The sequence below is a fragment of the Pygoscelis adeliae genome, unplaced genomic scaffold, assembly GCF_000699105.1.
Source record: "Pygoscelis adeliae isolate BGI_AS28 unplaced genomic scaffold, ASM69910v1 Scaffold267, whole genome shotgun sequence".
NCBI classification, from domain to species: Eukaryota; Metazoa; Chordata; class Aves; order Sphenisciformes; family Spheniscidae; genus Pygoscelis; species Pygoscelis adeliae.
In genome coordinates, this window is record NW_008825150.1 from 747,313 (window position 1) to 762,101 (window position 14,789).

The following is a 14,789-nucleotide window of genomic DNA, read 5'->3' on the forward strand; positions in this document are numbered from 1 at the left end:
ACATGACAGTTCTCCTCAGGGTGGGGTTGAAATGAGAAACGTGAAGCACCTGGAAAATCAGCTGAGTTGGGGAGGTAGCCCCGAAAGGGAAAGCCTCATTTCCACAAGCAAGTGTGGGGACCTGGGTGTCGTGGTGGCCACTCAGGGGAGATGTTATTCTATCAGTATAAAAACTGGCTCTGCAGTTCGGGGAATAGGAATATTCATAACATTCCTATTCCAAAAAAAGGACCTTCTCATCGTCCTATACCTCTATCCAAGTTACGGCTACCATGGGTTAACGTGGGCAGTGTAACAAACGCATCCATAGTCCTTAGCTGTTAGGACTAACTCTCCCAAAACTTTTGCCTTTGGCCATGCTGAGCAAGGCCATTATATATGTTTGTGCCTATTTTTTCAACTAGAGTTGCCTACCTGACGTGGCAAAACCTGCTAGGAGCACAATATGCTACATACATCTTCCAGACCATGTCAGGTCGTCTAGGTTGACCCAAGATTTGGAGATCTGGGATCCCCAGTGAGTTTTGGCTGTATGCATTGCTTCTCCATTTGCACAAAATACTTTCCTCCAGGCTTGCTGTGCACATTGTCATTAATAGAGTGAAATATTATGTATTTTCCATTTGTACAAGTACATGCTTCCCTCATACATATAAAATATTGTTAAATTTGGGTTGTTTAGCACACATGGCTACCTTTCCTTGTGAGAAAGATTTTGTACATTAAAAGCAAGCATCTGCTCCTTCAGTTCATTTACTGTCTAGAGATAGGTGGAAAAATTGCCATGGGTCCAGTGTGATTGCCTCACAGTCTAAATCACTGTCTCTTGCTAAACAGACAGAGAATCAGGAGCTATAGTGGCACTTCTGGTAATTAAACATTATTAATATGAGACAAACAAAAGACCATTAAGGGCCGGAAAGAAATGGTCGTTACATGTTACTACATGTTACAGTTTGTGTCGGAATTAATGGTTTCTGACACATTAACACAATTTGAGCAATTAAAGATGAAACTGGATCTCTTTACATGTTATTTTTCCTGACTGCTTGTTAAAGCAGCCCAGATCAGGAAGCAGCTCCTGACCATCCCTCAACAGGTGATGTCCTGGGAATTATTAAATGTCATTTCCAAACCGCCAGCACTTGATCCTCTAGGGTTTGGGATGAGCCATGGAGGGGAGAGGGGACGAGTGGAAAGCACACATTTCTCTGCTGACATGACAAAGCTGTGTTATAGCTTAATGTTTGTGTCAGGCATGACACAAACGCTATGGCTCTGGCAGGCAGTTTGGATGGGCTCAGATACCCTTAAGTCTGGTGTGGTCAGGTTTGCTGAGCAAGGGAGCCACCAGCTGTCCTGCAAAAACACTGGGAAGCAGCTTTTGCAGTGGCCTAGAGAACATCCATGTTTAATATATTACAAATGCAGTTACACAGGGAGAAAGCAGGGACTTTGGAGCCCATTCCTCCAGATCTCTTTATAAATAGCAGGTGGGCTTGGACCTGGACTAAACTGGCCTTGAGCAGCCTTGTGGATGGGCTTAATTGCGCAGTAGGGTCCCATTTGTTTGCCCAAATTCTACTGAAGTCCCCATGCCTAGTGTTTCGCATTAGCTGACGGCATCCGACAGCTCTGAGCCAGCTAATAAGAAACACAAGGTACAGGCACTTGGGTGGAAATTTGGCCAGATGAATCCAAGCCTTGAAACAAGCCTGCCTTCTTCTGGATAATTTTTAGACCTATTTTTTCAGACCTATTTTCGGATGTATTTGTTAAAGACTTATTTTAACTAACTGTCACATTTTACCAGCCCCCCCTCTCCATGCTGGGACCCTCAGCCATTAGATGCAGGGCTGGGCACCCTGATGCCAGGCCAAGCATCACGGCACGAGGCTCAGGCAGGGGCTGTGGTTCAGGGGGATGAGGTAAGGCGGATGAACCCTTAGAAAAAAAACATTTTTCTGTAATGAACCCTACTGCAGAGCACAGTGGCCATCACCTGGGGAAGGGGATAAGCACTACACCTCCTGGGTCATCCTGGTTTTCCTAGCTTTCACCTTAATTTCACTTTTCCCAGCTGGTTAATCAGATATGCTCAGATTTAGCATAGCTGGAGCCTGGTGACTCACTCAGCAGCTGATGCCACTACAACTGTATCTAAAAGCAAATGGTCTTCCCTTTCCTCCCCAACAAGTGATGCCCAAGCCTTAGATAAACAGCAGCAATGCACTGTTGCCGCAAAGGAGGAGGTTTGGGCAAGAATGAGTATCCCACCCACCCGTCCTGCATCCAGGGAGAGGTTTAAGAGACGAAGTCAGTACATCTGCAGCTACATTAATCTGCCAGCCGTTTCCCAGACATGGGAAGGGTGAAACCACGTAGCCATGACAGCACCAGACCAGGAGGCTTGCAGCAAATTCCTCCTCCCTGCCACCTTCCTATACCAGATACATACATTCAGGTTTAACAGAGGAGTAGTGAATAATCTGGCCATCAGATGTGTGCTTTCAAGGGCCATAAGTATATTCTACCATTAGAAATGTTACTAGGGCACTGTCTTGATTTTCACTATCTGTGAAATATAGCTCCCATTCTCCTTGGAAACAGCAGATCTGAAATATGAAAAGCAAATGTCGAACCATATTTAAATTAACTAATCCAGTTTGTTTCCAGCCAAATATTCATATCCACTGTTTATTACCTGGGTCTCTGGCTTCTCCATCAAAGACAGTGTTTAACTTTGTCATTGTCTGTGAAGAGAGACAAAATGTGAAATGAATCCTGTGAATTAGTTAAGTAAGAAGGAGGAGCAGTGACTTGGAAACGGTGACCTACATGGATGGAGGTGGATTTGTATGACCTGCATATTGCATTCCTGTAGGCTAGGTTTAATCAAAAGTGACAACAAAAGCCATTTGTGGTGTAGGATGTTGCCACTAGATGTTCAAAGGAGAATTAATAAGGTCTGACATGCTAAATGCCTCCACATGTGTAACCACAAGAGGGTCACCTCCGCCCAGAGGAGGCTTGGGAATCCCCTGTCTGACGAACTTGGGGAGGGAGAGTACGCTAATGAAAAGTGCCTTGCAGCCTTTATGCTACTATGGCTATGAAAAAGGAACAAGCCCCAAGATCTAGGAGCAAAGAAACATCTATTACAGTGGAAATAACTACAGCATTTTCCTGCAAACAGCTTATCAAGACCAAACTCTTTACAGCTTGGGTGAACTTGTATACCTTACTGGTTGCACTCAGGCGGGTCAGGGTTAGCTGCACAGGTCAGTGGTGTCTCAGCAGTGCAACATTGACATCAGTGAAGCTGGGGCACTTGTCATCCTGCCTCTGCGGCTGCAGCAAGTCTTTTTGTCACTGCTCCAGGCACAGCCTCTCTGGCCTCCCACATACGGGGCTGCCAGAGAGGCTGGAGAAATCGGCACTTGGAAGCAAAGGGGCCACAGCGCGGGTGAGCACCCCTCACACCCAGTGTTGCCTCCAAATACAGAGGCCAGATGGGGCACTGAAATGTTTTGTGTTTGGGGGCAATCCTGTTTTCCTCGCCTATCATTTTTATATTCTCTTTGGAAAACAGACACCTTTCATAGAAAGGGTCCTACGATCATATTGCATGATGGGGCTAGGCAAAACTGGGTTTTGTTTTGAGGCTGGCAGTACTTACCACAACCACTTCTTTCTTAGGTTTCTTCTTTTCTACAGAAAGGAAAATGCACATTGTAAAGAATCAGATTTTTCTGACAGTGACTATAGACACTAAAGCCAACATTTCCTCAAACAAATAGACATTCTTGGTACTCAACTTCTGAGACATCTCAAATGAGCCTTATTTCTTTTCAAAGGCTGATCCCTCATACTGTTTGAAACACAAACTCCTTCATAGTATTTTGGAGTGATAATCCACAGTTGCCAATGACTAATCAAAAGTTTAGCCTTGAAAAGTCTTATTCCTTCAGTAATCAATAAATAACAATGGTTTCTTTAACAAATTTGCCTTTCTAAATAATATGAACAGATATAGAAATTCACCTTTGGGGATATTTGAACTACAAATGTAGTAGATTTTTTTTTTTCCATGAATGTTTGTAGTCGCAAAGCTTGTGCACTCAAACATGCGCTTGGAGACAAAACAGGGAAGTGCTGCAGATCCAGTCAAGTAAAATTCAGATTGAAGAACAGTTTGGTTATGTGTGAATTTACCACACTATTAACTCATCCCACATGCAAACAAATACAGCAGCAGTGCCATGGGCATCTCGACAGCATGTATTTGTGGATGATACCCAACTAGTTGCTATGATTTCTTCTTGCTCGCTCCTTGCCAATTTGTTTAATGGCCTTTCTTTGGAGAACTGTATGCCTGGCTACCAATGGGCTTTACAACCAGGCATGCAATACTCTGAAGTGCTGCAGATGGGTCTCAACCTGAGCACTGGTGGGAAACCTGTTCTGTCTGGCCTTTGCTGCCCAGCATTTGGGAACCAGTTTTTCAGAAAGCATCAAGCATCCGTTTCTTGGAAACCAGCCAATGCTGAAATGTCTCAAATTGGGCAACCAAGAGAACAGCTAATTTTGTTGGGTTTTGTTAGTCATGTTTTTTTCAAGCTGGGAGATACTGATTGAGGAGAGGAAGTTATAAAAGCAGGGTCTTACTGAGCCCATATGAGCCATGCTTGCTAGCAGAAAGCTAATGGGACTAAAAGGAACAAGACTGCTTAAAAAACCACTTTTTTTTTTATGTGCAACTTATACCCCTGCTAAGTTATACAATCCCCCTTTTAAAACACCAATACTTTAAAATAAATCTTCAGGTACATGAAGTAATGGTGTCAAGGAAGCAAATGAAGGGATCAGAGAACAGGGCATTAGAGTGGAGAGGGCTCTTGCAGGTGCTGTAGAGGGATGGGATTATTTTTTAACAGATAGCATATGAATTGCATGTGAAAAATAATACAATAATTCTTTAGCATCCATGCCAGAATACCAGGCTGCTCTGAATTTGGTTTTTACCTAATAGTTAATAGATTTGAAGACCAAAAGGACCATGAAATCACTTAGGCAGGCCTCCCATAATCAGCCAGGGTTATATAATCTCAGTACTCTTGTACGGGGTCAAATCTATTTGTCTAGAAATGGATTTACATATTTTACACTGAATCATAAACAAGGTCTTGTTATGAAGTATTAAAATACAGAAAAGAGGTACACACCTGGAGCATTTATCCTGTAATGAAAAACAGATTAAGAGCGTAGTTAACAAATGTCATACTTTTGCCTACATAAAAATATCATGCTTTGTTCTCTTTCATTTGGCAAGAAGGATGTGTTTCCTTGAGTTCTGGGATTTGCTTGATTTGTTTGGTTTCTGGTTTTGCTTTCACTGAGGTCCTGCATCATTTAATGCTGCTCTCAAACAGGAAAACAGCCCTGAGCATTGCTCTAACAACCCTCCAAGAAGGGCTGATATCAAAAAAATAGTGTCTTATTGATGATAGCATGATGAATTTATATAATCTGGAACAATATATTTTCAAATATTGTCATTTTGTTCCATCCTTGGAGGAAGGTCAATTTTTTGGATCTGATGTGCTCAGATATTACCTTTTAAAATATTTGAAAGGTAGTAAATGTTTTTGAAAATACAGAAATTGTTTTTTAATGGGAAAGCCTGGCTCCCGATGAATCATTTGCCCTATTAATAAATAATAACAATAGCCAGGCTATATGCTGCTAGATTCATTTGTCATTTTTATCACAAATTGCTAAATTCCTTGCACACACCATTTGAATTATAATCACAGTCATATATTACCTCTTTACATTTACTATAATTTCTGAATTTAGGTCCAAATCCTGGTAATACTCACAGAAATCCTTTTTTTTTTAATTCCAGTCCACTTAAAGAGCTACTTATCTTTGTTTTGTGAAGTAAAAAGTCAATTTAGAGGCAGTCTGGCTCCAGCCCACTGAGAAGGCAGCCAGTGGGGATCTCTGCCCCTTCCCACAATGAACCAGAGCCGGTCCCAGGTGCTTCCGTGGCTTTTGCCAAGCACGAGCACTTAGAGGTACCACGAAGATTTATGGGCCAGAGCCTCGCAGTGGGCTTGGGTAAAACTCCAGGAAATCTGCAGAAGTGTTGCCAGAACAAAGAGTTTGGCATGAGCACCAAGGTTTGGAAAGGACTCTGGGATCCATAGCTGAGAGGGAGGAAAATGCATCCCGTAACTACCTAGATGGGAGCTCCCTTGGAGTGGGAGCCAAATACAAACCAAAAATGTGTGTATTTTGGTCAGCGCAGTCAGGCACAGACTCTGACTGCACCTCACGAACATAGGTGCCTTTAGAGGTCACAATTGTTAATTCCACTATTACCTTCAGCTAATGCTAATGTTAGTAAATCCATGAAAAATAATGCCATGGACATTCTTCCTTGATTTCATATCATTAACACCAAATATCACTGTAGTCAGTAATAGCATTTACTACAGAGAAGGGCATACCACTATAAAATATTCAAAGGATAGATTTCATTATGGCTGAAAGGCCTGAGTTGTCTCTGTCATTGCCAGGTGTTGCTGGGTACTTCCCCAGCGTGACATTTGGGAGGACTCACAGAGGCACGCTGTCTGCTTTGCCTGCCGGAGGGCAGCGGGTGTGGACCCACGTCGCCAGCAGGAACCCCAGGTACCCCAGCAGTCCGAGGAGCAGCAAACTGCCAAGGGTGATGACAAACGGCACGTACCACGCCGATTCAGAGTAGAGGTTTTCCCTTTTCGTCACGACAGTGAAGCCAGGCTTTTAAAACAAGATAGGAAAAGTTCCTCAAGGCTGCATACTTGTAAGGTTACTGACACCAATGGCACCTTTCATCTGGTTGAACATCTGCACTGAAGCACCTGGCCCAAGCTTGCCCCAGGGCTCTGCAGATGATGGGCAGAGGGAGATAGCGTCTACTGGAGACAGTGATTCATCCCACGTACCTGCCTGCTGACTGCCAAGGCAGTTCGGATGACTGAGATGGACCACTGAGCTCCTGGGGCATCGAAAGGCAGGCGAAATGGAGCCCACCCACAATGCAAAAAGGAGGTTCCAGATCATGTTTCAATGTCTTATATTAAAACAAGCATGCCATGGTGGGGTTTAAAAGCCTCGGGTTGCCTGAGAAGCTGCGTGTGAACTGTTGGAGGGTGAGCAAGTTCAGGGAATACTGCCATTACTGAGATAATGGTTTCTTGTTACTTAAGGCAAAACTGGAAGTAGGTCATCTTCACTGCAGTGATCATTCGGCCCCCTTCGTAAGAGGAGTTGAACCCCGAGGAATTTGGGTTATTGTATAAGAAAACATGAAACTCCTTTTTTTTTTACCCTGTGACTTGTTCCAGAAGGGAAAAAACACACTTCCTGAGCAGTTGTGATCTCCCACATCTTCCTGAGTGCCAGGAGACACTGTTCTGAGCTGGCATGGCACTTGGTGTTAGCAACTCATTCATTAAGGTCCCATCATGAAACTACCTTCACATGGATCAGAAATTACTCGTCTGCTCTACCTGGATCATTATCTAGCGTGGTACTATTAGTTTTGATTGTCTACTGAAGTTTTTATTTAATTTTCTGTAAGACACTGTGTATCAAATTTAGTAGGGTATCTATTTTTTTCCTGTTTAAGGATACATTTAAAATAACTTATTTAGCCTTTCAAAAAAAGGTACATCCAATCCTTAGAGAAATTCTCAGATAATCTCAAGATCACCACCACCACCACTCCATCCTCACTGGCACTGAAGTCACAAGTGACTTTTTGTGACGGGGCTTCTTTTCTACACTACCAGCCTTCCAGCATCTGATTCATCAAGTTGCTGCACTGAACACATGTAAGGAGTAGTGATGAGAGAAGTTGCTGTAATGGAAATGCTCTTCTGTAAAATAGACTGAAAGTGGAAGGCTTATATTTCTGGAGAGGCAGATTTAACGCTGTGGTATGTGGCCTAGACTGTTTGTATTTGTGGTAAAGCATGGGAAAGAAATACAGAATAAGTTTTGTTATTCAGCTTAACTTTTTGTTTCCACATCAAGTAGGGGGAGGAGAAGGCTATGAGAAAACCATTTATTCCTTCCCAACAGAGCATTCAATAATAACAGGGTTATTAATCAGTCTGCAAGTTTGGATTTCAGCATTTTCATAGCAAAGCATCCTGCTGTTTGCAGGATCCCCTGGTTCTGGCTCAGTTTCCAGTAGTCCCTAGCAGATCCAGACCATTTTACAGTGAATAGCTCTTTTACCCCTTCACCAGCATCCTCATATTTTCATTCCTGCACACGAGGGAGAACAGGGTAATGCCATCTGCAGGCTGGCAGAAAATGGATGGACTCTGGATGACGGAGAGATGGTGCAGCAAGGGATGAAGGCAGCAACTGGCACAAGGATGGGGACAGAGTGGTCTGTACCCTCAGACTGTGCCACTTCTGCAGGCAGGACAAAAGCAATCTCTCCTAACGTCCTGCACCAGCCTGATGGAAATCAGCTCCAAAATGAAACCGGCGAGCCAGAGCTTGCCTGGGATGGCTGTGCAGAGGGGTAGATTGTATTGCTGGGACACAGGCCCACAGCTCCACAGACTGTGGAGGCCAGACCCCACCCGGGCTGCTGAAAGCTGTGCAGGCTTCCCTGGCTCAGCTATGGACCACCATGCGGGCAGGGAGCTCAGGAAAGACCCATCCCACCCCTCTGGCTTTGCTGTCTGAAACCTCAGTGACACGCTGAGGCCGTGCACAACTGCTTCAATTCCTGACAGGCAGCTCGAAGTTTTACATGAGGGTGACCTCAGGGATGGAAAAAAGCCCCTTCCAAGTGATGAGGATTTCTTGTTGTTGTTGTTGCCGCCTACTACAACTTTGGTAGCCACAGATTAATGTGTCCCACTGCTAAAGCAACACATAGAAGTGCAAGGCAGCTGGGGGAGTGAATAGCTATGAGTAAAAAAAGGGGTAGTGAAAAAAGCATGAGGTAATTTTAAGGTTCCAGGCAAAGGTTAACCCCTGCTCTTTCCTTATTAATAAAGCTGCCAAAATCTTTAACTTTCCAGTTACATGGTAAAGGCAGCGTGCCCAGTCCTTTGGCTACTTGCCCTTTTTGTTTTAGAAACTAAAACACAAAACATATGTTATGACTCTGTAACTGGGACCAATTCTTCATGATGCTGAGCATACCAACCACCTTTGGCTTCAGTGTAAGAGCATGGGGCTCAACACTTCCCAGGCCTGGACCCACTGTAGGTTTTTCCTTCCCTTTTGCATACATCTACCCTCTTTTCTTCACTCCTATGGAGATTAGCCCATGGAAGAACCACAGAGTGGACATAAATTTCAGTGAACTTACCGTTGTGGCAATGACAGTAGTTGGGTTTGGGATAACTCTGATGCTTAAAGTCACTGTTCCAGTTTTAATAAGGTATGTAGCTTTGTCCCTGGCAGATAGTAAATTGTCATCTGTTATATAGACGCGCAGTCTGTAAATCCAGTTTGTATCAAGTCCACTCTCATAGTCAAACCTCGATGCAAGAATCAGCCGAGATGTGTTGGAGCCAGCACTTGGTGAAAAGGTGAAATGATTGTTCACATTGCCTGCAAGCAGTAGCAAAACACCAAACCAATGCCAAAGAAACCCCAAGGAATAAAAGAGAAAAGCAATCCCACATTAAAGTAATGGTTGGAACAAACAAAAAGATCAGTTTCTATTGACAACTTGTTATGGATCACTATACGTCTGTGCAGTGACATACCATTGATAAGAACGGCTCCTTGATCTCCCTTATCATATAAAATCAGATAAAACAATATAGTCATAAAAGCATTAAAATATGGAATAAGACCCTCTATGGGGACACAGCTGAGAGGAGGCTGTGGAAACACTTCAGAGCCATAGGGCACACAAGAGGTCACCCGAATGACCTGTCCTTACAGCCTAGAGAGCACCCAGAAGCAGCAGGACCCAGCCAGGGTGAGGACCCCGTGCTATTGCTGGCCTCTTCCTGCTACTGGGGTGTCCCTGGAGTGGCCCTTAGGCCACATGGACCCCACCAGTGTCTCCAGAGGCCCCTCCAGCCCCTCTCTATGGCTTCTACCTCTGCCCAACGGCAGAGGCCTTTGAAGAGGTCCCCCAGAAGAGACCTAATGACTCAGGGGACATTAGTTGCCTCCAGGACTTCGCCTGCACTGTGGGGGCAGAGAGGAGTTCAGTGATGCTGGCCTCTCAGCCCCCCAGTTTCTGTCCATGTAACTGGAGATCTGCTAGTGGCCTGTGCTGCCGGTAGATGAGCTCCAGCTCTTAGGCTCCAAGCAGACCACACACAGGAGAGATCAAAGCCATGAAAAGGCAGCACATGTGCTTTGGTTCTGCTCGTTGCCCCATAGAGCTCCAGAGTTGAGGTGACCTTGAAGGCCATGTCTATCGCACAACACAAAATGGGCCATGGGCTGCTTTGTGGCTCAGAGGCCAACTGCATGGCACAGCTGATGTCCGAACAGCCAAACCCCTGAGCCTTAACCCTGGTCAGCCCATACAGAGCGCCTGACGGGCAAGGTCCTGGGTCCATCAGCAATGCCCAGGATCTCTTTGGGAATGTACTGCTTGGCACAGACCAAAATCATGCCAGCAACCAAACAATGCTTTAGCAGTGTGGGCAAATACTGCACCTGTGGCCAGACCCTGATTTACTGATACAAACACAGCCTTTGTGTGGGCTCATGTGTAAATACCACTGCTGCAGAGGTCCTCTGCAGCATTAAGGGGCTGCAATAGGACAGAGGTTCTGTCTTTTTATGCTCACAGCTTTTTACTGGCACCTGGACAATCTGCTCCCTCCTTCTCAGTAGTCACCTCAGCAACAAAAAAATAAATTCCCCCAAGAGGGTACATTCCCCTTTTTGCGAAGCTGAGCGTCATCCCATACCATAGAAGTTCTCCGAGTGAATGCAGCTGATTACTCGTTCAAACACACGGTCTTAAAATGGGGTTTTAATGCATACAGCATGGACCTAGGACATGCAGGTTTGCTCAGTTGTTTTGAACGGTGTACCAGCAACTAAAGGTGAGGTATGCAGAGTAACAGAACCCACCATCCTTTCTCAATATTTACTCAGCTGTAATTGGAAGTGAAATTTGACCCTGCATATCATTCCAGCTCATTCTTCTGAAGTCCTTCTCAATATGCAATTAATTGCCTATTAATTAACACGGTAGGCAATCCAGTCTTGCAAGGGAATGGTTCTAGGCGGTAGCACCAGTAGTCAGCCTGTGGAGAGACCTCTCTTTTGGTAAGCAGCAAAGTAATGATGTATGAAACTTGTGGATCACAACTAGCCCTCCATGAGACATAGCACATAAACTGTGCAAGACTTTTCTTTATGCATCAAAGCAAACCCTCAGCATTCGCCAATTTTTGCATTGCTCCCAGTTCACATACCATGACACAGTACCTTCATTAATGAAGTAACGGAAAGACCTGGGATCAGAATCACGATCTTGACATTCAATCCTGAAGCCATTAATATTGGTCCCAACAGCTAAGCTGACTGGGATTTGAAATGAATAGAAATTGGGTGAACAAACTGGTTCTTCATCATTTACTTCCAAAACGTTGACAGTTACCTGAAAGAAAAGAGCGATAGCAAGCTGAAGCTCCTCCACTGTGCTGAGCCAGAATGTTATTAACTTCAAAAACTGTTTGGTTTTGCCCATTTTGCTCTTTCGATCAACAGCAGTTGAAGAGCAATGAACCTCCCTTCCAATCTAGTTTCTACCAGAAAACATCTGTGATCATTTGACCTTCAATTCTTCTTGTGATCAGCACTCTTCTGGGAACAGGTTCCTTAACCTGAACCATCTTCCAAAACTGCGGGGGTTTTGATCTGATGTGTCCGACTATTTGAATTACCTGAAGTGTGTCATGGTAAGAATGAGAAATAATAATAGTACCACGTATTCATTTAACTTCATTTCAAACCTCTCAAATTGCTTCATTGTCATTAGTTAGGTTTCTTAGCATATTTAAAAATAATGCAGAGCATGATCCAAGGAAGGAAGGAAGACTCCTTATAGACTGATTGTTCCCAGTGAGAGAGAAATGCTGGTAACGGCCTTCTGCATGGCCGGGAGCACCCCAGGTAGCGCCAGATGTGTTTAATGTCAGCTGGCATTAGCTGGCTGAGAGAAAAAGTTTATCCTTCTCAAAGCTCTTTCCTCTAATGTCCGTTAGTCTTTAACATACAACAGATAAACTTGTCATTGTTACAAGCTTCTGATGCTAAATTTTCCTTAATCATCACCTTGAAATATTATAGTTGATAAAGAAATTACCTCCCACCTAGAATCTCCATGGGTGGTGCTTGGCTGGAATAGAAAGCAGGCCTAGTACCTGTATCCCCCACAAGAGATGTGCAAAAATCTAATGTAAGGCAGTCACGAGGGAGAAGACATGAAAAGGAGTAAAAAAGAGTCTGTATGTGAAGGACACTGGGATTCTTTGAAAGAAGTGACTCTAAAATACCTTTGTAGATATACCGTCTATATTTTTTCTTCTGAATAAAATAGGTCTGGGCAGCAAACTGGAGCAAAACCCTACTGTCTAATGTTATCACGGTCCCTCACATGCTCTTGGCTCCTGCCAGATAGCACCATCGGGGACAAAACTAGATTACGGTCAGGGGAAGGCACGTGTAAGGGTCCATCCCCAGTAGGCCATGTGGACACAGCTATACTGGGTGGGCCTTCTGACATTATCCCAAGAGGGTGCCCAAGCCCTCATCCCATCCCCAAGGTATGCAGCACATCTCCTCTGTCCCAACCTATGAGAACACAACACTGATGGGCTGCAACATTAAAATTCTCACATTACTTTGGGCACTTTGCAGTGAAAAAACGTCACGTACAAAATCAAAAGTATGTTTGAGGGCCAAGGGGCACTACATGAGGTCCAAAAAGGACTTGGCACTAAGAATGGCTAAAATTAGGTTGTGCTACCTGGCCTCAAGACCCTTTCCTTTTTCTATTTGCCAGTACATATGTAGCCAAAAAGAATATCTTAAATTGTCTAGGGCACAGAAAACAATTTCATTGCCCGGGTGAAATAAGAAGACTGAGAAACCAAATCCACAGAGTTAAAAATACAAAAAATATTACTTTAATTCTTTTTTCTAAGAAATAAAGCAAGGCTGAGTGAACACCACCTCTTTCATCTGACTAATATAAAGCTCTGTGCAGGGGTGGACTTGCCTTTTACAGATCAAAGTGCTTTGCTTAATGTCTTACCATTCCTGTCAGGAAGAAGAGAGAAAAATGTAGATAAAGGGGGAGAAGTAGAGTGGATTTACTCACAGATGCTGTTGCAGTCTTCTCTTGGTCTGAGGCCCGTACTGTGAGAATGTGTTTCTGAGTTGTTTCATAGTCTAATCTAGCTAAAATCTTCACATCTCCTTTGGTTGGGCTGATCCAGAAGATATTTATGTAATCCCTGCTGCCTCCTCCAGCTACAATGGAATAAGTGATGACACTGGATGGCCAGTCCTTGTCTCTGGCATTCACTCTTCCAATGCTGGATCCAACTGAGAGACAGAAAATCCATATTTCATTAACATTTTAAGGAAAAGGAAGAACAGAGTACTTGTTCCAACCAAAACTTGATGGAAGTGAACTGAAGATTTGTTTTAGAGTTTTTCACCCCAAAACAGTAAAGCAAAGGTGTGAGAAATACTGGTTCACCATGCTGTGCTATGGCTCCCCCCATGTATGGGCTTGTCTACTAGCAATAAATACCAAAACATGAGGAGTCTGTAGAGAACCACAGCAGAAGTGCTCTGGCAGTGAAGGCCACCCTGAACCCTGCACCGACACGCATGAACTCCTGCCTTGTGGCAGCCCGAGCGCTGGTTTGGTTGGAGGAATGAAGCTATTTGTCTGCTTTGAAAAGCAAGTGCTGCTGTTCCTTCCGAGCTGTTTGAAAGGCAGTTTGAATTACCTTTGTGCCGAGCATTTATGAAGCAAACTACAAATGGCAGTGCTGTAAACTGTGAGAACGAAGATGGGACCGTGCACACCCATCTCTGCAGCATTTGATTCAACACTAAATGCATCCACATGACCCGGATGAATAGTCCACAGGCACGAAGTAAGACAGAAGGAGGATGTAAATGAAGGGTTGGCGGGTTTTTTTCTTTCCTGACCCTGTGAATTCCAGCCCTACTGCAAACTGTTGGCTCCTGTTTGGTACGGCAATAGCAAGCACCCTGTTAATGTCAACTCAGCCCAAAACAAAAGGCAGTCTGAGTCCAAAAAATGTGTTATTTCTCTTGATAGTCTCAGTATCCAGCAAAGTTCTGTGGTTGACACAGAGAGGTTTACAGATATATCCATGTCACAGGTGGGTTTCAAGTATTATATTGCTAAGGTACATGTCAGTGGTATGAGGAGACACACTCAGAATAGGAAATGCTACAAAATTCACCATGTCATGCCCACTGGGAAACAGTATAGAAAGCCAAGCTCCATCCACGCACCATAGAAATATGGGCGGGCAAGAAGAACAGGCTGCTGAGCAATGCAAGATGCTGGTATGAACACCTGAAGGTCGGGGTCCTCTGATTGCTGAGTGGCTGTCCTGTGCCTCCTCGTCCCCCCTTAGCCTTCCTTGCTTTCCTGGCAGTTTGGCTCCTGCAGGAGTCCTACCAGGGTCCCTCTGCCAGACAGATCCCCCTGGGAGCCAGGCCCCCCCCCCCGGCCC

The 14,789-nt window shown here is 44.3% G+C and overlaps 1 protein-coding gene across 1 annotated transcript in view; it reads right to left on the bottom strand.

The window, feature by feature from the left end:
- The window catches only part of CDHR3 (cadherin-related family member 3), a 41,136-nt gene that overhangs the window by 1,692 nt on the left and 24,655 nt on the right, over window positions 1–14,789 (bottom strand). The window contains exons 12-18 of the mRNA XM_009328323.1: window positions 13,388–13,614; window positions 11,491–11,662; window positions 9,392–9,636; window positions 6,629–6,810; window positions 5,226–5,239; window positions 3,680–3,711; window positions 2,705–2,753 (exon numbers count right to left, since the gene is read on the bottom strand). Coding sequence (XP_009326598.1) covers window positions 2,705–2,753; window positions 3,680–3,711; window positions 5,226–5,239; window positions 6,629–6,810; window positions 9,392–9,636; window positions 11,491–11,662; window positions 13,388–13,614 — 921 coding nt within the window. The remainder of the gene's footprint in view (window positions 1–2,704; window positions 2,754–3,679; window positions 3,712–5,225; window positions 5,240–6,628; window positions 6,811–9,391; window positions 9,637–11,490; window positions 11,663–13,387; window positions 13,615–14,789) is intronic.